The sequence below is a fragment of the Desmodus rotundus genome, chromosome 7 (genome assembly GCF_022682495.2).
Source record: "Desmodus rotundus isolate HL8 chromosome 7, HLdesRot8A.1, whole genome shotgun sequence".
In the NCBI taxonomy this organism is placed as follows: Eukaryota; Metazoa; Chordata; class Mammalia; order Chiroptera; family Phyllostomidae; genus Desmodus; species Desmodus rotundus.
In genome coordinates, this window is record NC_071393.1 from 14,706,596 (window position 1) to 14,729,791 (window position 23,196).

At 47.4% G+C, this 23,196-nt stretch overlaps 1 protein-coding gene across 2 annotated transcripts in view; it reads right to left on the reverse strand.

Annotated features, from left to right (window-relative positions):
* The window catches only part of LIMK2 (LIM domain kinase 2), a 49,128-nt gene extending 26,919 nt beyond the window's left edge, over positions 1–22,209 (reverse strand). Inside the window, exons 1-2 of one of the 2 annotated variants that reach the window (XM_024567120.3) lie at positions 22,056–22,209; positions 9,840–9,939 (exon numbers count right to left, since the gene is read on the reverse strand). In XM_024567120.3, the coding sequence (XP_024422888.3) occupies positions 9,840–9,939; positions 22,056–22,071 (116 nt within the window). In that variant the 5' untranslated portion in view covers positions 22,072–22,209. The remainder of the gene's footprint in view (positions 1–9,839; positions 9,940–22,055) is intronic. The other variant, XM_053928511.2, reaches the window with a different exon arrangement.
* Positions 22,210–23,196: the final 987 nt, after the last annotated feature.

Here is a 23,196-nt window from a genome sequence, read left to right on the forward strand (position 1 = left end):
GTCTGAATACGACAATGCACTGCACATAAGCCCTTGGCACACAGTCTGGAACACATTAAGGGTTGATAAATGCTAGCTGCTAATATCATTAAGACTATTGTTACTACCACTATGGGCTAGCTCCGTGTGGCCTTCAGCAAGCCGTTGCCTCTGTCTGGGCCTTGGCTAGATCTCTAAATAGCTTCCAGCTTCCACATTTTCAGCCCTCCGATGTTACAGAGGGCTCCCTGTTTCCCTTGTGTCACAAGTTGAGTTTCAACTTCTTGGGCCGGCCCTAAGGGATGAGGATCCTGGACTGGGGGGCCACACGAGAGAAGAGGTGGGGCAGCCCGAAAGGTGGGGGAGCAACACAAGGACACTGAAAGGGCTGCCCAGCTGGAGGGCTGGCAGCTCTCTTTCTCCCAGCCGCAGAGCCAGCTATTTCTCACCAAAATCTATTATGTTCCCCTGTAAGTCTATCAAGCAAGAAGGGGGCCCAAATTACGTCTGAAACTAGCAAATTATCTTCTAATTGCACCCTCTCATCTCCATCTGATGAGCAGGGCGCGGAGGGAAGAAAGTGCAAGCCACAAAGAGACGGGGGCCAGGGAGCACATGAGCATAACTCCTCTTGACATTTCACACAGCTCTGCTGTTCCAGTGGTGGCGGGCGCAGTGAGTCGGTGTCTAGGAATGCGAGCAGGAGGCTGCAGGCACTCTCTGTTCCCCCCACTCCCCTTTCAAAGGACTCAGTGGGTAGGTGGGTGGGTGAGTGTGTGGGTAACTAGTGAGAGGACTTCTCAACGCCATGAAAACCACCTAGAAGAGGGGCAGCTATTGCTCCATGTTCTGAGATGAAGCAATAGCCGCTCCTAAGAATCCATCTGACTTGCATAAATCCAGACTGCAGGAGAAAACCACCGAAGGACTTATCACCAGACGTGATAAGCTGCTGGCCACATTTAAAAACAAATTTTTTAATTGATTTTAGACAGACGGGGGAAAGAAGGGGGAATGCAAGAGAGACACCGATTTGTTGTTCCACTTATTTACGTATTCACTGGGTGAATCTTCTATGTGCCCTGACTGGGGATCAAAGCCACAACCTTGGCCATCAGGACGATGCTCTAACCAACTGAGCCACCCACCCAGGGCGCTGTTGGTCACTGAGACCGTAGTGTGCGGTGGCTCCTCAGGGCCAACTTCAAAGGGCCCAAACCACCCAGAGGTGGGAGGTGAATGGTTACACCGGAGGACGTATTTCCCCCTCTTGCCCTTAGATACCCATCCTGAATGGAAAGCTGCTCTCCTAGGTCCACAAAGCAGCTGGCAGAGGATTCATCGGTTACGGCTACCAGAGACATCTGCAGGGATTCTTGGACTGGCAGTTAAGGACAGGGTAAGATGGCAAGAAAGATGTTAATCTCCTGCATGTTTCACAAGTTGGAAACATGGTGGGGAGCCAAGCAAACTGACTCTTGGGAACCGGGTGAGATACAGGGCTTGAGACATCAGCCTTCAAGGCCAACGGCCCCAAGTGAGCACTCTGGGGAGCAGTGGTGAATGAATAAACAACCCAATCTCTCCTTTGAAGAAGACTCTGGTCAGATAAGGTGAAACCCTAGGAACCATGTTCACGTGGGGCCCACTGCTGGCCGGGAGGACTCCAATGAGGGAAGGCAGCTCCTGGAGACACTGTAGCTTCTGAACCTTGCAAGGTAAGCTCTGACACCCCCAATATTGACCATTTTCCCTGCCCTGCTCCTCCTCTCTTCCAACCTATTTTCCATACTATATCAGTGGTTGGCTCTCTAAAATGAAAGTCCCAGAAATTCCACTGCTAAAAATTTTGCCTAGAGAAATATTCCTACAGATGTACCAAGACATGTGTTCAGAACTGTTTACCACCAAAAGATTAGGCCCTGACTGATGTGGCTCAGCTGGTTGGGCATCCTCCGGCAAAGCAAAGGGTTGCTGGTTCAATTTGTAGTCAGGGCACATGCCTGGGTTGTGGGTTTGGTCCCTGGTCAAGGTGCAAACAAGAGGCAACCAACTGGTGCTTCTCTCACATCAGTGTTTCTCCCCCTCTTAATCTCCCTCCCTCCCTCTCTCTAAAAATAAATAATAAAATCTAAAAAAAAAACCAACAAAAAAAACCCCACACCAAAAGCTTAGGAACAATCTACATGCCCATCGCTAGGGGTGGGCTAAATACCATAACACACCCAAACAACAACATACTACGCAGCTGCGAAAACTAATGAGGTAAACCCTAGGTACTGAAACAGAAGTGTCCCAGGTCAAGCGTCACGTGAAAAATCCAGTGTCAGAAAGAGTCCAGAGTATAATCCCATTGTTTAAGAAGTTTATGTACATAATCCTTAGAGGCTCGCTGGAAGATCCTGCCCCATGGCCAGCAGTTTCTCCTTAAAGTAGTGAGACAAGAAGCAGGGATGAAATAGTATTTATTTTCTACTATTTCGATGTTGGTTACATTTTTTCCTTACACTTAAGGACTGCTTTTTAAAATGATAAATGGACAAAAACAAAAAGAAGTCCCACAGTTGAGAACAACTGCCTCCTCACACTGGTTTCCTAGAGCTCTTGTCCAAAGGCGAAGCCCGCCTGGGTGCCCTGCACTCAGCACCCCTGAGGCTCTCTTCAGCTCCCCCACCAGGGTCACCACTCTAGCCACCCCTGTCCCACTCCACCTCCAGATCCATCCACATAAGGCTCCTCTCCCCAGCAGCACCCTAAGCCTTTGCTCTCTTAGCTCCTTCTGCAGCCTCCTGTGTCTCTAGCTGGTGGCTATCTCCTCCTTTATCCAGGTCTAACTCCTACAGAGTCCAATACTTCCTCTGGGAAGGGCTCCCTTGACATGTCCCCAAGCACAGCACACACAGGAATGGCTCAGAGACAATATCTATCTGTCAGACAACATGAGGCCTACACCTAGATTTCTAATAAATAAACATGTTGCGGGACCTCCATTATGAGCAACTGCAGTACCAGAACGGTGAGAATAACCATATTTATAAAGCATTTTCAGTTCACAAAGGGCTTTCACACTCATCACCTAGTTTAGTCCCTGCGACAGTCTATCAAGAAATGCCTATAGCACAGGAAGGGCAAGGAAAGCCCAGAGACGCTAGGTAACTCACCCAAGGCTGCCCCTGGGAAGTGTAGGACTGCGATGAAAAGCTGGGGCTGCTGACCTCAGATCCTATGCCCTTTCCTCACCAGGAGCCCTAGCGAGGCATTCAGGAACCCAGTCTCTCCAACACAGGGACCCCAACTGCTGGGTATGTTGAACTCCTGCATCTGAATTTTCTAGATTTTTCTGCCTACATTCTTACTATCAGGGTATCATGAAAGATGTTTATCAAATGCCTTGTGGAATCAAGAGTCTCATGACTAACGATCAGAAAGTCAAATCTAATTGGTGATGACTAATCACTGCTGCTGTATCCTCGGCTCCTTTTTCTAAGTACTCACTGTCTGCCTATTCCACCATCTACAAAAGTCCACAGAATTCGTCCACAAAATTCCATCAGGATTTTGCGAAGGAGTCAAGTCAAAAGGACTTTTTCCCGGATCTCTTTTTCCTCCTTTTCAAAAACTGGTACAGTTAGCCATTTCCATTTTTTTAAAAGATTTTATTTATTTATTTTTTAGAGAGAGGGGAAGGGAGGGAGAAAGATAGGGAGAGAAACATCAATGTGTGGTTGCCTCACGCACCCCCTACTGGGGAACCTGCACCACAACCCAGGCCTGTGCCCTGACTGGGAGTTGAACCGGCGACCCTTTGGTTCACAGGCCAGTGCTCAATCCACTGAGTTATACCAGCCAGGGCTACACAACAACCTTTTAAGGTCAGAACTATTTCCCCTTTTACAGATGAGGAAACTGGCAAAGAAATATTAAACAGCTGACTCAAGGTCAGGTAGCTGGTAAGAGAGGCTGGGATGGACATTTAAGCAGCCTGACTCCAAACTGGGATTCACTTTTCTCTACCACCTCTCATGCAGTTTGGGAGGTCTTGTAAGATGAAGACTGAAAAGTGGCCAGTGGATGGGCCGATGAGTGTCTCCGGAACATTACTAAAAGAATATTGTTTCAGGTAGAGACCGAATGGAAGGCAAACGAGAGCCCACTACACATTTTTTTTCTAGATCTCATTATTAGGAGTGTTCCAGATTATTACCTGTTTTTCAGCTACGTGAGGGAGCCAGTTAGGAGACCAGGCCAGTACGTCAAACCCATATCTCCAACAGCATTTAATTTGGTGCCCTCAATAGAGCAGAAGATGCTCAAAACTGTGTGTGAGCTGTTAGTTTGAGAAGCACGATGTGCTGCTAACCCTTGACGCGTTATGCCACTCTAATGTTTTCAGAGTGCCTTCTTCTCCATTACCTCCTTAACCCTCACAACTACTCCATGAGGTGGATTACTTTCACGTTATAGACACAAAAACTGAAGCTCACGGGGGCGAAGGGACTTGCCCATAGTTACACAACTAGCCTGGCTCAGTGAGGACTAAAATCCAGGTTGTCTTCTGATCCCTGGGAATCCCAGTGCAGAGAGAACCCTCTTGAGAGCTACAGAGACCTGAGGTCAAATGTCAGCTCTGTGTGACCCTGGGCAAGTTACTGCACCTTCCTGGGCCTTCCTGTTTTACTATGAAATGGGGCTGCAGGGTTATTGTGAGGGCTGAACCAGATAATGTGAGTGAAACTCCCAATACAGTGCTTAATAAATACGTCATCCATCTCGGGCCCCACCCGGGCCCCCCTCCATCTCTGCCCAGAACAGCAGCTGTGGGGCTGCTATAGGGTCTTAGCTCTTTCTTCCCAAAGGAGAGAGCCAGATTAAGGCACACTGAAGGTTACAGGCTGCTCTACACACTAAGAGTCCCATTGGATGTTAATGCTGGTGGCCCCTGTAAGGGCAGAGAAAGGCCCAGGTGTCTATCCTCCCCTTCCTCTGTCAGGAAGGTCCCAGTCCCTCGTCGGACAGCTGGCCTTAACGACCTGCTGGCTGGCTGTTTCCTTAGAGATAAAGTAGACAAACGAGCAAACCAGAATCAAAGGCTTGAGTCAATAAATGCAGCAGCAACACCAACAGTGCAACAGCAGATGGCAGGGCTGCTCCACTGACTCCGAATCCCGGAGCTGGAGGCCCGGCTGAAATTTAACAGCACTTTTATTGACATTTGAGAACTCAGGAACCAATGCCCTTCAATGTTATCTGACACCTAGTGTGTGGCAGGCACGGTGTGTGTTTTTACCCTGAAGTTACAGAAGAGGAAACTGAGCCTCAGAGAGGTTACATGACATACCCATATTCAAAAATGCAGAGACTCTTCTAAGTGAGGAGTCAGACAGCCTGTGTTCAAATCCCAGCTATGCTACTTACTGGCTCTGTGACTGTGAGCAAATAACCTTCATTTCCCTACTTGTAAATAGATAAAGACAGGTCTGCAGTTTTATAATTATTAGGCTGTTGTAAGAATTAAATGAGCTAATACACAGGAAATGCTTAGGACTTGTCTACTTCAGAGTAAACGCTCAATAAATGGAACCTATCACTGTAACTGTAATTCTGCTGTGCTTGTTTAGGTGGAGGATTGCGTGAGAAAATGAGCATGACTTTCAGCATCACAAGAAGCACTCTTGTCATCAGCCAGCCCATTACATCACAGTCCGGTCACTATGTGTGTAATTTCTTCACACAGGTTTAGCGGAAACGGTTTGTTGCCGGATGGAGTGATAACAATTTTCTATCTGCATTACCCCTTTTCTAGAGCACAGGCATGAGAAACCACTTCTCAAAAGAGAAAGTTTAAACAGTATGTGTTTGGCCCTGGCTGGTGTGGCTCAGTGGACTGAGCCCCGGCCTGCGAACAACAGGGTTGGCCTGCGAACCAAAGGGTCGCTGGTTCTATTCCCAGTCAGGGCATGTGCCTGGGTTGCGGGCCAGGTCCCCCACTTTGGGGTGTACGAGAGGCAAATACATTGATGCTTCTCTCCCTCTCTTTCTCCCTCCTTTCCCTTCTCTTTAAAAATAAATTAAAATCTTTAAAACAAACAAATAGTATGTGTTTGTGATCCTGAGAAAAGGAGGCCCTAACAGTACCCAGGAGCCTTAAGAATGGTGGATTCTCCCCTCTGATAATGCTGTTAGGAACCAGGTCAAGTAACAGAGTCCCAGGTAGGGGCCATAAAGACTAAAAGAAGCAGCTTTTCCCTCCTCCCATGATCCCTCCTCCTGAGCCAAATATCTCTGACAAGAGTGAAAAAACAACAGCCAGAAAACTTGTCAAGGTCCTTTGCTTTGCAAACACACCAAGAGGCCAGGTCATCATTCATAGTTCTACACCTTAACTTCAGCTACAAAACAACATGAGTCCTGCTACTTTTCTGGCCTTTCCCCCGTGAGAGGTAGCCAGTTCCAGAAAACTTCAGAGAGAATGGCCCCAGCTCTAGAACCAATGGCACTGCTCAAGGAAAGGGAAGGCCAGAGGTACTTAGAATCTAAACAAGTCTGTTGTGAAGGTTGAGGAAAGGAAGCAAGAGGGCTGGTCAGCCAGGTGTCCAGAGATCAGAAGGATTCTGGCCGGGTGCCCCACTGTACCAGCACAATTATAGATGGGGCTGCTTCCGGCCACTTCCAGGAGATCTGTCAGCTGGCCTCTACTGTACAGCTCCAGGTTCTAGCCTAAACTGGCTTTCTATTGTCCCAGGGACCTGACAAACTGGCAGAAGCTGTCAGAGTCAGGATTAAGGATGTGGCTGCAGACAGATGATAGAGTATAATAAGGAGAAGTGAGGGGAGGAGTTTGGGCCAAGCCCCAGAAGTTTCTCCATTCAACATCCAGCCCCACCCTGTGATTAGGAAAACAAAGGTGTGGGGGAAGGGGAGAAGAAAAGTCATTTCCTTTATTGTAATTGCAGTCCAGCCGGGTGAGAGCAAGGCCGAGGGAGTCAGGAAGAATGCATTTATTTGGGAGGCTGAAGGAAGGTCCTGCTTCTAGCAGGCCTGCACCCAGAGACTCTGAATTCATCAGAGAATTATAGGTGAGCTGGGGTGGAAGCCATCTTACAAGACCTTTCAGGCTGATGCCTCGTGCTCCTCATAACCCAGGTTACTTCTGGAGCCAGACAATACAGTCCTTCCTTCCATTTGGGCAAAAGTCAAATTGGCTCCCAAACAGCTCTTCTCCCTGGGGCAAACGACCAGGCTCCAGGTCATCCAGTTTGTGTGGGAAGGCTCAGGAGTCAGGAGATATTTCAATATGTCCCTTTAATAGTGCTGGATTAGGAAGCCTCTGCCCTTGAGACAAAGCTGTGACAGGGGACAACCTGGATGCTCTACTTACCCCGCAGGTATGATCTTCACTTTAATCCTGCAAGGGCAGTTCAGAGTTAACCTTAACCCCTGAGGCTCCACAGCAGATGCCCAATGAGTATATACATAGTAAGAAAAATAAATGTATGAGTAAGTATATAGACACACCCTCACAATATAAACTAACTACCACCAAGAGTTTTCTGTGTATCAGGTGCTATGCTAGGCACTTTACATAGATGATACATCTAATCTTCCCCATCAACCTGGTAGGATGGGTACTAGTCTTAGTCCTATTTTATAGATGAGGCACCTGAAGCTCAGGGATGTTATCTAAGGCCAGTTAAGAAATTGCAAAGCCAGGATTTGAAACTAGACAGTCCATAGTCTGCACTCTTACCTGCCATGATAATGTGCCTTACTTCTTTATGAGCATGTATTTGTGTGTATCTCTCTCTCACACACACACACATTCTCTTTCGAGCACACACGCGTGCACACACACACAGTTCTATCTAACAAGCTAGCAATGGACCAGACCTACAAATAACCCAAGACTTCAGTTCTAAGGCCAGCTCCTGCTATCCATGGCCTGTCTGTGTAACTCTTTGTCTTTTTGGTTTCAGGCCTCTCATCTCTGGCATGAAAGGGTTGTATCATACAGTATGTAGTCCCTTCTAGTTCTATAGTTCTTTAGTTATAGGAGAATCCAGAAATTCCAAAGATTAGCCTTGTCCTATCTGGTCCCGCTTATTTTGGATAGAGAATATTCACACAAAGAGGAAAATAGCAGGGACAAATATGACCATGGGTTAGATGCCAAGGCAAGCCTTGACCTTGGAATTCATTAAGTTCTGATGCTGCTCTTTAGCCTCAGGTCTCAAACAAAAGGGCTAGCCCAAGGCTTTCTCTATAAGGTCTGTTATAGCTCTGACAACTCTACTCCTATCTTACTAAAAGGCAGAGTAAGGATACAATCAAGTTTCCTGAGAGTAAGAGAAGGAAGCTAGGCAATTAGATAGATACCAAGAAGACTGAAGAGCTCTGAGTTAGAGCTGAAAGGGCAAGAAAATGCTGGTTCCTCTCCAACACTTCCAGGGGCCAGCGCTCTTCAGGCCAACCCCCCACATAGTTAGGGGGTGGAGTGCGAGTGCTTAAAGGTCAATTAAATTACTTGAAATCAGCATGGGGGATGCTTTGTAGCAAGAGCTGTATGTGGGTGCTGGAATTTAGAGCACGTGGTGCCTGCTAGTCTGTCTCATTCGCAGGGTGTGAGCACAGCTCCACCACTCAGACCACAAGGGCCACACATGCCCACCCAGCCTCTGATGAGGAAGGACTGCAGGCCAGGCACTGTGCTATGTTTTAGAGAATGCAAAGACAAGCCCCCATTCTAATCTCACAGGGGAAAGGAACAGCCATTCAGTGGGTGCCCACCATATGCTGGGCCCCTGCCATATATTATTTCATTCAATCTTAATAATCCTGAGATAGATTCTTAACATCCATATTTTCCTGATGAGAAAATCGAGCCTTAACCAGCAAGAACAAATCTGACTTTAAAGTTTGTGTTATTTTCAAGAACCATAATAAAGTTAATAACAAAAAGCAGGAAAGGATAATGAGCAACTCCCCAGGCAGCGGAAGACAGCAGTCCAGTAGCCCCGACCTCACTAACGGTCACAAGGTCAGACTTCTGGCAGGCTAATGATAACAACTTGACCTAAATTATGTTTCGGCTCCTGGGCCCTAAGGTGGAACAACCAATCTCCTGGCTACTTTCCCATGAGACCAGACAGAGAAACCCAGAAAAGACTTCAGAACTGTTCTTAACACCTGAAAACACAATGTATTACTCTTACCTCACTTCTGACCAATCAGCTCCCAGCACAACCCCACCTCCTAACCTGTCATTTCTTGTGATTTTGCCCTCTATACTCTGTAACCTATGTGCCATCGGGGAGTCGGGTCTTTAGAGCGTAAGCGCCCCATCTCTGTATTGCCCATTCAACATTAAAACTATTTTTTCTTTCTACACTTCCACCTGCTGCTCATTTCTTTGAGACAGGGAAGTGGACCTAAATAAATAAATAAATAAATAAATAAAAGTTTTAAAAAGCAGGAAACTAGGAAGGCGGCCTGCTGTGAAGAAGAGCTGGTGTTGCCAACTACGCTAACAACATTCCTTAAGGCATCTGTATACCCAGTAGTGTAGGCGTGGGAAAGTCACTGTTTCTGGGCCTCAGTTTCCTTACCTAAAGATTGAGGGTGCTGGGACACCCCGAAAAGACCTCCCCTCAACCTCCCCAGCCCTAGCGGCTCCTGGCCCATGTGTGGCTCTTCCACGTCCACCTTGGCACATCCCTCCCTGCCCCACGCCCACCTTTCAAGTCAAAGTTTGTTTGACTTGACATGCACGCTTCCAAGTCAGAAGCTTGTTTTTGTACTTTCCAGAAAATGAAATAGTTCCCTGCCTGTAGTCCACTGACAGAACAGGAGGACAGACCACTTACCGGAAGCAGGAGCTGTGCCAGGCTTCGTGAACTGTCCTGTACAGCCGCTGGCTTGCAGCAACATGGTCCCCACAGCCCTGACACCTCCAGGCATCTTCACCTGCACAGGAAACCAAGGAGGGGTTCAGAGGCCCGCAGTACTGAGGAAGAAGGGATTCCTAACGTGTGGAAGAAGTCTGAGTTAACAGACCCTCACGTTGAAAGGGTTGGTCCAATGCTCAGCCAGAGGCACAATTCCCGCCTGCACAAGACCCCTGGTAAGCCCTGCCTACTCATCTCCCCAAGGAGAGGAAACTCGGCCTCAAAAGTAGTCTCATTCCATTATTTAAAAAACGGTACTGCCGACTGGTGTGGCTCCATGGGTTGGGCGTCATTCCGCAAACCAGAAGGTCACCAGTTTGATTCTCAGTCAGGACGCAAGCCTGGGCTGTGGGTCAGGTCCCCAGCTGGGAGCGTGGGAGAGGCAACCGATCAGTGTTTCTACTGCACAGCAGCGCTTCTCTCCCTCACTCTCTCTCTCTAAAAACCCACAGTCTTTAAATAAAAAATGGTTCTGAGTGTTCCTTTTTCTACTGTAACAAAACCTGCCTTTCCTAGAAGTGTCAGTCCTTGCTCTACGAAACAAACAAGGTGTCCTTTTCGCATCAGTCTTTCCTACAACTACTCCCAACCAGTACCCAGAAACCTCTCTCTGGGTTAATCACGTTACTGCCTTTTCCTATTCCTCAAAAGCCCGGGCTGTGCAGATTTCCTGTCACCTAGTCCAGGAGCTCATTCATTCAACCAACATCAAGGGCCCTCCACAAACTCCACGTTGCAGACTGTGGGAAAACACCATCCCTGCTCCTCGGAGCGCAAATCCACTAGAAAAGAAACATCCTCTCCTATTGTGATTTTTCACTTAGATGTTCTTTCAGAAGTGGGAGTAACCTGCCATTTTAGTTTAGTGCCATTTAACACTTATGTAGAAAAAGAAGTTATGGGTATAGAAGGGAAAGAACAAACATTTAATGAATGCCTCCTACAGGCCAAGAACTAGAGTAGGCCCTTTCTCATTCAATTTTCAAAGCAATCATGTGAGATAGATATAATATATTGATTTAATGGATGGGAGAACTAAAACTTGAGGCCAGGGGTGACAGGCCAAGTGGCAAATCTAGTGTCCCAAAGCAGGTCTGGTTCATTCTAAAGGCCCCGCTCTTTCCAATCCATCATGTTAATTCCTACTCGTTCCAATTAGGGAACCAGGAAAGTCTTTGTAGGGGAAGTGGACACTTGAGCTGAGCCATGAAAGATGGGAAAGATTTACCAAAGGCTGAGAAAGAATGGGGAAGGGCTGTGTAGGCCGAGATATTACCATGGACAATAGCAGAGTTGGTCCATGTCCCTCCAGGAGGGACAAAACACAATACACCTGGTGTGGTTCAAATGCCAACTTATTGAAATAAAGAGGGCAGCTCAGATCAAGCTGTGGTACCTCACTCAGCCCTAGAAAGCAGGACAAGGTTGATACAAGAATCCCTTGTACGCTCTGTGTATGCAGCTTTGTTCTCTCTTGGTAACTCCAGACTGCCCCAGGCACAGTGACAGTCACCAATCCTGTCTCAGAGGCACAGGGGCCATAAATAGACAATGCATGGCTCCAGACATTTCCAGATTGCTCAGCAGCATTCTGAGGCAGCCAGGGCGTACACAGCCGCCCTCATACCCCAGAGGGGAATTAAATAAGCTGGCAGAAGGCTTTAAAACGTCCACCCACCCCACCTTTCCTCTAGTTCCACAGTGATAGGGGTCTGTGCAGAAGGCATCCAGCCGTGTGATATGAAAAAGACACGTTTACGGAAGACCACGCAAGATACAAGAAACATTGTACACAGACAATAAACCTCAGTCCCCTAAAAAGCAGGCACCTCGGGACCTACCCACACAGGTCTCCCAGTCGCCATCAGCTGCTCTGTCATATTTTCCTGAATCTCATCACAGGCTGAAATCTCTTCTCTTTCAAAAAGGTGATTTTAGTTTGGGTAAAAGCCAGAAGTTGCAGGGCACCAAGTCTGGGTTATAGGGGGGCTTAGTCACCCAAGTGATTTGTTGTTTCACCAAAAAACTCTGCACGAGATATGATGCATGAGCAGGTGTGTTGTCATGATGAAGCTGCCAATCACCAGTTGCCCATGGCTGTGGCCTTCTGAATATCAGAATAGTTTCTGCAGAGGAATGTTTAAGCTTAAAATTTGATGCAGCCCTGGCTGGTGTGGCTCAGTGGATTGAGCCCAGCCTGTGAACCAACAGATCACTGGTTCAATTCCCAGTCAGGGCCCGTGCCTGGGTTGTGGGCTGGGCCCCCAGTTGGGGATGTTTGAGAGGCAACCACACTTTGATGTTTCTCTCCCTCTCTCTCTCTAAAAATAAGTAAATAAAATCTTAAAAGAAAAAAAACTTTCATGCAGATTTGTTGCTCTCCTTGCTCAGTCATTTTGAATGTGACGACCACACAGTACACACACTCATTCAACAGCGTCTACCACCCCCACTGACTAGTACAGTGAAGATGTATGCGCATTCCAGTCCACTCTCCTTGGCTGCCAGGTTACACCAATGTCACGCAAACCCTTTTTGCTATATTAACAATGGCTGGACTTTTTCTGGATAGACCTTGTACATATCCATCACCTCAGACTCTTATAAGGAGCCTTAAAAAAAAATATATATATATATATATAATTTATTTGTTTTTAGAGAGGGGAAGGGAGGGAGAAAGAGAGGGGGAGAAACATCAGTGTGTGGTTGCCTCTTGCGTGCCCCCACCGGGGACCTGGCCAGAAACCCAGCATGTGCCCTGACTGGGGACTGAACCAGCGACCCTTTGGTTTGTAAACTGGCACTCAATCCACTGAGTCACACCAGCCAGGGCTGAGAGGCCTTTTTGGTCTTTGGGTGGTACAGGCCAGCGTGCACCATCATCTTCACAAACTCCGAAGCAGGAAGTCTGAGAGACTCATTTAAGTGGGTTATGGACAGGGGTAAGAAAACGAATCAGTGAGAGGAGTTTCTGATGAACGCAGACATCCAAATGAATCCCCCAAGTTCTGGAGGTACCAGTCTGAGACATTTTTGGCACTCTCCCACGGAAGGGCTTTCAGAGTCAGTTTGTGAACTGCCACCCCACCCTAGCAAATTTCATTATGTTAAGCCACACCTTGTTTCTTGGTTTAAATTTTTAATCCAAAAGTAACAGTCTCTTACCAGACCACACACTTACTCGGCAATTCAGTATCTTGGCTCTGAATGACTTCTGATTGTTTCCAAAATGCAAAATGGATCAGAAATCTCCACTGAGGCTACTTGAGAGAGGTGAATTGCTACACCCTCCAGAGCTGCCCTGTCTCCTCCGATCTGAAGAAATTCAAAGCCATTTAACACTTATGTAGCACCCTGTGGTAGGCACCACGGGCACAAAAAGCAAGATCCCTACTCCCCGCTCTCGCCTCCACCTAGTTTCACCTGCCAAAGGTCTCTCCAATCCTTCCCTGCCCTTTGCTACAATACAGCCCAAGTTCAGGTCTTTGGCTTCAGTTCCCTGTGTACTGTACATTAGCTGGCTCACCCAGACTCCCCAGTGTTACGGAACAAAAGCTCAGCTGCTTAGCACGGCACTGCTCTTCTGGATTGCATCTTACTCCGCCTCCCGGAGGAAGTGCACATACAGTTATCTCCACCACCGCTGCCTTCTCCATTTGCTCCTTCCAATCATCACCTACATAAGTTCAAGTCCTTCCCATTTAAAAAAATATCTGGACCCTATTTTCTCCTCTGGCTACCACGCTTGCTCCTCTCTTCACAGTCACATGTATTAGAAAGTTGTCTACACATCGCTGCCCGCATTTCCTCACTTTCCAGTTACTGCATAATCCACTACAGTCTGACTTCCACCCCCACCATTTCTCAGAAATTGTCTCACCAAAGTCAACAGCGACTGCTTATTGCTAAACTCGGTGGACACGCTTCAGTCATTTTTTTAGCAAATATTTACTGCATGCCAACTATGTGTCTAACACTGTGCTACAAACAAAAGCGAGGTTAAACATTAGTTATTGAACAATAACAATTATTTTAATTATGAGTGGGGCAAGTGGTGTGAAGACGACATCAAGTTTTTAAACAGGAAAATGGGGTTGGGCACACAAATTCCTCAAGGAAGTAATTTCCAGGCTGAGCTCTAAAGGATAAATATTAAATTAATGAGGCAAAAAGGAGGAGGGAAGGATAACACGAGACTGGGATGCGGGGAGACATGTGCAAAGATCCTGAGGCAGGAATGCAAACTCCTCACACACCAATAAAATTAGTTTTATTAACTACAAAGGACTAGGGGAACCAAGACCCGTCCCTGGCCTACTACAGTCCCTCATTAACATTAACTGATGGGTGGAATGGCCCTCCACAAAGTGGCCCCAAAGAACCTTTATCGCTCAACATCCCTTACAAAGGGATGCTATGGTCACATCTTGATCTACTTTCTATTCTTGCCACTCCCGTTCAGGTTCTTACATCCTAACACTCACACCTCAAGCTATTCCGTGTTCAGAATACTTAACCAACCTTTTCATCAAACTTCTATCCTTCCTTGATGGTCCCCCCAAGGCAAACAGTGTTTGTTTCACTTTGTCTATACCTGTTTAATATAATTTGTTCTCTAATTACAGTGTATTACGTTTCTGTCTCCCTTATTCCCTCCCTCTCTGCCCTCTCCCCTGCAGCTCTAAGGGTCAAAGGTTACGTCTTGAAGATCTTTAAATCCCTAGGGCCCAGCATAAAGCCTGGTGCAATCCTTTGTGTGGCGAACCCAGATGAAAAGTTGTACCCAACTGTCAACTATGAAGGTCACTTCCAGAGATAAGCTCCAACGGTCAGCAGGGATAATTCTACTGAAAAAAAGTGTCTGGTTCCCAGGGTGACTACCTACAGCTAAAGGCGCATGTAGATACGCAGGTCGATCACGGGTACTTGAGCAAAGATATTTACCCACAGCCTTCAGCTTCCCAAGCCCGGACATTCTTCGAATGAATACTCTTGGAATCGTTGGCTCCCTAACAGCCCCGAAGGTCGATGATCCTACCTCTTTTACAACTTCATTCTAGAAAATGTAAGATAAATATAATAATACGAAGTTTACGGAGATTTCAGTGAGGCCTAATGGAAGACCAATCCAGAGTCCAGTCCAGTCTCCCTGGGACCTTCTTCCTCCAGGAAAACACCTCACTGTACCAGGCTGCTCACCCCTCCCTCTGCTGTGTTTACCTATGGGCAGACTTGTCAACGGTGGCTACTGACTGCCAGAGCCCAGGAAGGGAGCTTGATTAAGTAAATGTCCCCAGAAGCCTCAAACAATACGGGGCCTTTATTAGATGTTTAATAATCAGAAATCTGTGCCTTCATTATAAGAATTCGTTGCTTTTAGGAAGTGGCAAATGTGCAATGCAAACAAGGTAAATTTTAACAAATGCCTCATTACGGAGGTTCTCACCCTCAGGATCTTTTGGATACCGGTATAAAATATATTCAGTGTACATACACTTCCCTCTCTCAATTTCCTAATTGGTGATATGACCGTCGAGCAACCTGGAGATGCACTGGGCGGACACTTGGGATGGCAGGATGGTAAGGCTGGAAGGGCCTTTAAAAATCATCTATTCTAATCTAATCTACTCCTTTCATTTTTCTTAAAGAAAACTGGGTTTCTGCCCTGGCTGGTGTGGCTCAGTGGATTGAGTGCCGGCTTGAGAAGCAAAGGGTTGCTGGTTCAATTCTGTCAGGGCACATGCCTGGGTTGTGGGCCAGGTCCCCAGCAGGGGGTGCGCGAGAGGCAACCACACACTGATGTTTCTCTCCCTCTCTTCTCCTCTCTCTAAAAATAGATAAACGAAATCTTTAGAAAAAGAAAACAATTTGGAGAAGGAGAATCAAGTATCCTCACCACGAGAAAGCTGGTCTGGGCGGGGCCCACAAGGGTTCTGACACTACCAGATCAGTTCCATTTTTATTACCCGGGTAGCCTCAGGCAAGGTGAGACTTGCTCAAAACTAGTTATTCACTCAGGGGACGGGCTCGGCCTGGTACCCCAGTTCAGAGCCAGTGCATTGCCCACAAGATACTAACAGTCCCCTTCATCGTGGTCTAAGAGCTGGGTTTCTGCAAACTACTCCTTTTCAGACTTCAAAGTGGTGAGAAATCCCCAAAGGCTGAGAGTTCATGAGACCATGAAGCCTAGCCTGAACCAACATGCACAGATTCTACCCTTTCATTTGAGAATAATCTTTGATGCTTCTCATATTCCACTAGACAATGAGAACCAGGAACCAAACCAAGCCAATTCAGTGCAGCACAAAACAAGTAAGGTAACCACTGCGCCCCTGGGAACCGGCAGGTCAGGTGTATCAATTCCACTTGTTCTGGGATAAAGCAGGAAGCAGAGGGGCAGGGGCAGTAACTAATGGGGAACTGGGAGGGGGCAAGAGAGGAGGGGGCACATTTTAATGAAGTGACTACCAACCAGACTAACAGAAATGATTAACATTTCTGTAGGTGCTCTCCCCTGTATCCCAGAGAGTTTTCCTCTTCACTACCTTACCAAATATTACCAAAGGGAGTGTCTGCGGAAGAAAGATGATTTTTAAAGGAGCTTCTGAACTTCTCTGGAACTTAGGTTCGTCTTTCGGGAAAGAAGGGATCAAATTATTCCTTCTGGCTCTGAGCCTGTGTGACACCAAACCAGGGCCTCTCATTTTTCAGGTTAAGGCACAGAGGCATCCCAGGAGGTTTCATTCTTGCTGTTGCTCTCTTCTGCCCTTTATTAGGGAAAATTTGTAAGGGTCAAGCAGATAAAACTGGAGTTAGACCTGGGAATGAAACTTGGCTGTATCCTTAGGCGAATTATTTAACCTCTCTGAGCTTGTCTCTTAATATTTAAAAAGAGGATAATACCACTTCCTCAAAGGAGTAACAAGAGGATTAAGAGAAATAATGAAATATATATGAGAAGATACATCCCACAGCGCCCGGCACTTATTGGACAGCTGAATCAGGAGTAGCTTTTCTTCTACCTTTCATGTATATCTAGAGCGTTGGCTGGGGAAAAGGTTGAGCTTACCACACTAACCTCCAAAACCTGAAGGGAATGTTTTCCAAACAAATTCAGCAAACGCTTTCATGTGCCCATGTGCAATACGCAGAGTAGGTCACAAACTGCTGGGTGTGAGGGACAAAGATACGCAAGAAATAACTCATGTCAGAGAGGGACAAGCCAGGTGCTAGGGACAGGGTAAACTTGGTAGAGTCACAAGATACTGGGTAGGATAACAAACTAGACAGATGGTTCCTGTGGCTTTCGGGGCACTCAGGTTCTCCTTCCAACTGCATGTTTACTTAGCTGTGAATGAGTTGGCAATTTCGAACCTGGAAGACCTACAAAGAATCTCTACTAAAATACTGGTTAACCAAAGCATATAGTCCCAGATAGCAGTTCTTTACTGATTATCAATGACAGGAGAAAAAGTTTCAACTACTTTGACTCCTTATTATGTGCCAGGCAGTGTGCTAAGCACTATGCAAGCATGAATTAATCTAACAAAGATCCCCTGAGGTAAGGACTAATATTAAAGAACTATTATTGTTTCCATGTTACAGAAGAGGGAACTGAAATGTTCAACTAAAGACCACAGGTCTGCTAACTCAAAAGTCTATGTATCCAGCTACATTTTAGACTTTCTTTCCTGAAAAATTATAGGCAGAAGGAGCTGATACTCAGGGCATACTATAATAGAACATGGTTTCATGGTCTAGCTACTGCTGGATATAAATTAATAGATAAAAGAATCTAATTCTTGCTACTGTATAAAGAAAGATCAAGAGTGAGAAAAAAAAAAACAGACTTATAAGAGACTCCTCCAGCTACAGGTCTCTGTCACTGAAATGCTAGTGATGCCCCACCCCACCCCCTAATTTGTCCCTGAAACTTAGCCCCCTCCAGGCTGCACTGATCAGAAGCTAGCCCTGGGCTGGGAATCAACCCAGCCTGCAAAAGATGCAGAAATGTGGAAAGCCTAATACAGCTCCTTGAACGTGATGGGTTTCTAGTCAGCTTTAAAATCTTGTAGTCATCTTGGACCCTACCTTGATACCTCCATCCTACACCCATGGCTATCCAAGTCACGTTGCCCCGCCCATGACATTAGGCATTTCCTGCTGGTCAGTGCCTTCTTCTCCATTCCTAACACCTTAGCTCAGGTCCCACTGTATTTACCTCCAGATTGGCACCCTTCCTTACCCTTGTCCAATTCATCTTGCCACCAATGCCAGACTGATAGTCTAGAACACATGCCAGTACCACGACTCTTCCTGCCTCCAAAACTATGGTCCCTCCTGCAGACCAGAAATTCCACAAGCCCAGCATTAAACCACTCCAGTCAGGCTTCAGCCACACTGTAGCACTACCTTCCATTTCCTGTGACTCCCCCACCTCCAAATCCTTGCCTCTACCACATATATGAGGGGAGACCCCCCAAAACCCAGTATTTATAAAATATTGTGTACTTATTATGTTTAAACTTTAGTCACTTCAGAATACTCTCTATTTGATGCAATACACCTATTAAGACTTTTTTCCACTGCTCAAAACAATTTTTGAACTTGTTGGTTTTGATGCCTTTTAGTGCTTCTGTTGTTTTTTATTTCGCCTCCTCCACACTGGCAAAAGGATTCCCTTTGAGGACTTTTCTCATCCAGGGAAACAAAAACAAGTTGCTCGGGGAAGGATCCAGTGAATAGGGAGGGTGGGGCAGAGGGGTCATGCTGTTTTTGGTCAAAAACTGCTGAACACTCAGCACAGTGTGGGCAGGTAGGTCCATAAATCAGCCATCATGAAACGGGCTAATGTGTTGAAAAAGTCCTCAAAAAAAAAAAAAAAAAAAATCAGAGGCCGAACACAGCCTCCCACAACACCAGCTGGTACACGGATACGGATGGGTTCCCAGAAGACTCACCTAGAGGGGATGCCTGTATCTGCCCTCCAGAAGATAACTCCAGCTTTTTTTTTGGAGGGGGGGGGTCCTTCCTATATCAATTCACCATCCTTTGTGAAGACCTTGAAACTTGTCCACCTTCAAATCCTACTGTTTCTTCCCCATCAGGATATTAACCCCTCCCACCCTTTTTTTAACCTACCTAAGACTTCCCAGTCTTACCTCCTTTAAGCTGCATTCCCGGACCAAATCTGGTAGCCATCCTGGACACCCTGCTGTTCTACAAATATACCAAGCATAGTCCTGGCTCAGGGCCTCGCTCATTCTCTTTTCTAACACGTTCTTCCCCCAGGCCTGGCCCAGCGCTCAGTTGTTTGGAGTGTCGTCCTCTGCACTAAAAGGCTGCAGGTTCCATCCCCGGTCAGGGCACATTCCTAGGTTGCGGGTTTGATCCCCAGTTGGGGCACGTACAGGAGACAACCCATCAATGTTTCTCTCTCTATAATCAGTAAACACATCCTCAGGAGAGGATTTAAAAAAAAGTTGTTCTTCCCCCAGATATCCAAATGGCTGAAACCCTTGCTACAATATCTCTGCTCAGGTGTCATTAACCAGAGGCTTCCCTGACGTCCCCCTGCTCCTGTGACCTTATCTTACTTTATTTTTCTCATGAGCATTTATCCCTTACATATGATGTTCATGAATTTAATCACTGTCTCTCTCCCCACCAGAGCACGAGGCAAGGGCTTTAGTCTATTTTGTTCCCTGAGAACCCCCAGGTCCTAGAAGTGCTTGGCAGATAGTACGAACTCAATATATCTGTAGAACACATGTATGAATGAATACAGCTCCTTCTCACCTTTGAAATTCCATGTTACCAAATGCAGGCTTTATATAGCTTGTCTTGATTTGTCTCCCCCCCGCCCTTAGTTACTCTAAGTAGACACAAGCCACACATTTATTTCCACAAATATTTATTTCCGCAGATAGTTACTGTGTGTCAGACCATACGCCTAAAGCAGCCTGGAATATTAATTGAAAAGAAAACTGAAGGAGAAGTCCTTGGTTAACCCTGGCTCAACCACTCGATGAGTGACCCTGGACAAATCCATTTTTGTCCCTGCGCCTTAGTTTCTTCATATGTAAAATGAGGAGAGCTACTTTATCTCAAGTCTCTCCTGGCTCTAGCGTCTGTTAAAATTTGTAAGAGGTAAAACCTGTCCTAGCCCAGTGCCGCAGCCATTACGGGCACTCAGTAAATATTTGATTTCTTTGTAGCTGATTCTCCTGTTACACAGGGATCGGAGTTGTCCTGGAACAGTCTGGCCAGAACAAGTGAAAGTGTAAGTCCCACTTCCTTCTCTGACTCCCCGTGCGACCTCATTCTGGTGTCTGTGATATAGAGGTTTGAAGCGCTGAATTTGAAGTTGGAAAATATGAATTCTGACCACTGCCATCTGTTTGCCTATGGAACCCTGAAGTCATTCCTAAACCTTAGAGTCTCCTCCCCTTAAAAAAAAAAAAGCCGTACTGACTCTCTCTCAGCTCTTCAAAGGTACTACAAGCCTTCCCACCTCAGGGCCTTTTTGTTATCCCCTCTGCCTTTTGCCCTTTCTTTGCTGGACTAATTTCTACTTAGTCTCAGGGGTAGCATTAACTTACTTTTTAAAGTAAAATATTCCCTACCCACTCTCCTCATCCCTGGTACACTCTTATTACCTCCCTACTTAGTTTGAATTATTAGAGAATTTATCTCAATTGCTGCATCAATTATTTACTGTCCATCTCTAGGGCCGTAAGCACCTCAGAGGCAAGGGATGCCCATTTGTTCCTCACTATACTCCTCAGTGCTTGGCTAAGTGCACGGTACCGAAATAACCAACAAATATTCTTTTGGAACAATGTATAAACTAATGCACCTACAGGTTTTAATGACTCTATACAGCTTTTTGGTTCAGTCAGAGGAAAACCTAATAAACATTTGCACTCTAAGATCCTTCACAAGTTTCTGAAGTCAAAGTACAAGACAGAGAGCCTGTATTACACAGAGGCTAGAAAAAGTCAACGAAAATCAGAGAGGAAGAACTCTGGAAGCTGAAAAAACGAAAAGAAAGGGACAGGGTGCATTTCTCCCCCCTAGTCCTCTTTCTCTAGAAGCCTATTATGAAGAATGAGAAGAAAATCCCATGCTCCCATGGTGAGGAAGTGACCCACTGGTGGCCTGGTCCTTGTATTCAGGATGGAGGAAGTGACTGTCCACAGGCTGAAAGCCAGGAAGTGGGGGCAGATATCCAGGACAAGCTCCCTCCTCCACTATTCCCTCCTGCCACCTCTAGAAAGCTTCTGGACGCTGACCCTGGCCGACCTGGAGGCTGGGCCACCCACAGAGGTGGCTGGGAAACAGAGGCTACAGAAAGTCCCAGGTGCAGGGGGGGCAGGCCAGGAGGGCAGGAAGCTGCAGGGCGGTGTACGAGGTGACTGACAGGGGACTGCAGGCCCAGCTAGCCTAACCCTGAACCCACCCTTCATCCTTGGACGGCCCTTCCATCCAGGAGGTGTTTGGCCACATTTCTTGTCTTGGACAGGCCAAGGGAGAACCCAGAACCCCAGGGGCCCTACCTTCCCCAGGAAGAATGCTACGGTCTCTCTTTATCCCAGTACGTGCCTTAAGCCCCAAGGGAATCTGCACTCTATTTCCTGCAAAGAGCCCCAAGACACCCCCGAGAAGCCTTGGGTCCCCTGGGGAAGTCATACTCTCCTCCATTTTCCACAGAAAACCCAGAACCCGGGGTAACTTTCCATCCCCTCGTAACTGCCCCGAACCCTGAGATTCCCGTAGTCTCTGTACTTCACAAGAACCCAGGCCCCTCGGCTTCCTTACAAAGGTTTTAATTTGTGGGTTGGCGGGCGCCAAGTCCGGCAAAAAAGCTGGCCTCTGGCAGAGACCGCATCCCTTCCTCCCGGGGACCTCTAACTCGCGGGAAGCCGCCCCACCCTCCGGCCCCTCCGAGCCCTCGGTCTCCAGCCCCCCAATTCCCTGAGTTCCACAACCTCCGAGTCTCCGGGAGCGCTGTGCCCACTCCCCAAATTCTTCGAAGGAGCCCGGACGCCCCCGAGAAGCCGCCGGCTCCCCGCAGGCGCATTGGGGCCCGGCTTCCTAGATAACGGCGGGCAGGACGGCGCGGCCCTTCCTTACCCGCCTGCGCGGCCATGGTCTCAGGAACGGGGAAATGGGGAGGAGAGGCGTGCGGCGTAGCAGCTGCTCGCAGCTCCCGCAGCAGCCTCAGGCGCGGGACAACCCCAGCCCCGGGCGCTAGCAGGATGCACTGCCTACGGCGCCCGGGGAGGACCAAACCGCACCTGGCACCGGGGGCCCGCCCGCAGGTGCCCCGCCTACGACGCCCCGCCCCGGGACAGGCCCCGCCCCTTGGCTCGGGCTCCGAGGCGGCCCTGGCGCCCCCTAGTGCAAGCAGCGCCTTCCGTGGGTGCCTGAGCCGATAAGGATGATGCTGCGCAGGCGGGAGCCCTCAAAGCAGAGGACCCTCAGCCCATTTTACAGATGGGGACAGCCGAGGACCAGAGAGGACCAGTTCAACTACTTCAAAACGGCATAGCTCTGTAGGAGCTGAGCTGGGATGGCGACCCAGGTCTCCTGACTTTCAAAAGCTCTTTCTGGTAGAGCAGAATCAAGAATGTGAAGATGGGGAAACAAGATCTACCCTACAAAGTAGCTTTGGGGGAGGAAGATTAAGGGTGGACTTTTCTTAGAAGCTTCCGGCTCAGAGAAGCCACTCCTCTGCACCACACGGATAAGCGGACACTCAGTAGATAATCTCTAGGTCAGAGATGGTATGTGCAACCACCATTCCAAGGTCAGATCCTTAGCCAGACCAAGCAGGTACATGAATGAACCCAGGACACCAGATCTTCTAATTTTTCAAGACAAGCCAAAAAGCTAGATATTTAAGCGAAATTTCCCACTTTTAAAAAATGTTGGGAACATTCAAAAATTCTAAAAATGCCATGTGGTCCAAAGGAAACACACCTGTGGACTGGATTTGCCCTGCAGGCTCTGCTCTATGGAGGAGAGATCACTGGACAAGGAGTTAGAACAGCTGCCAGATGATTTAAGGGGTCTTGAGAACTGCTTCCAGTCACTGGGCTTGAGAGGGACATGGGGTCCTCTGTGTGACAAAGGGTTGGCCACATCATCTGGTCCCTGAGGTTCCTCCCATCTGATTCTCTTACGTTGAGTCTTTGGCAACTGTCATTTCCTCAGATTAGATTTAGGTCATGGGAAAAGTGTCCAAATGACTAAGAATGGACAGAGATGGGGC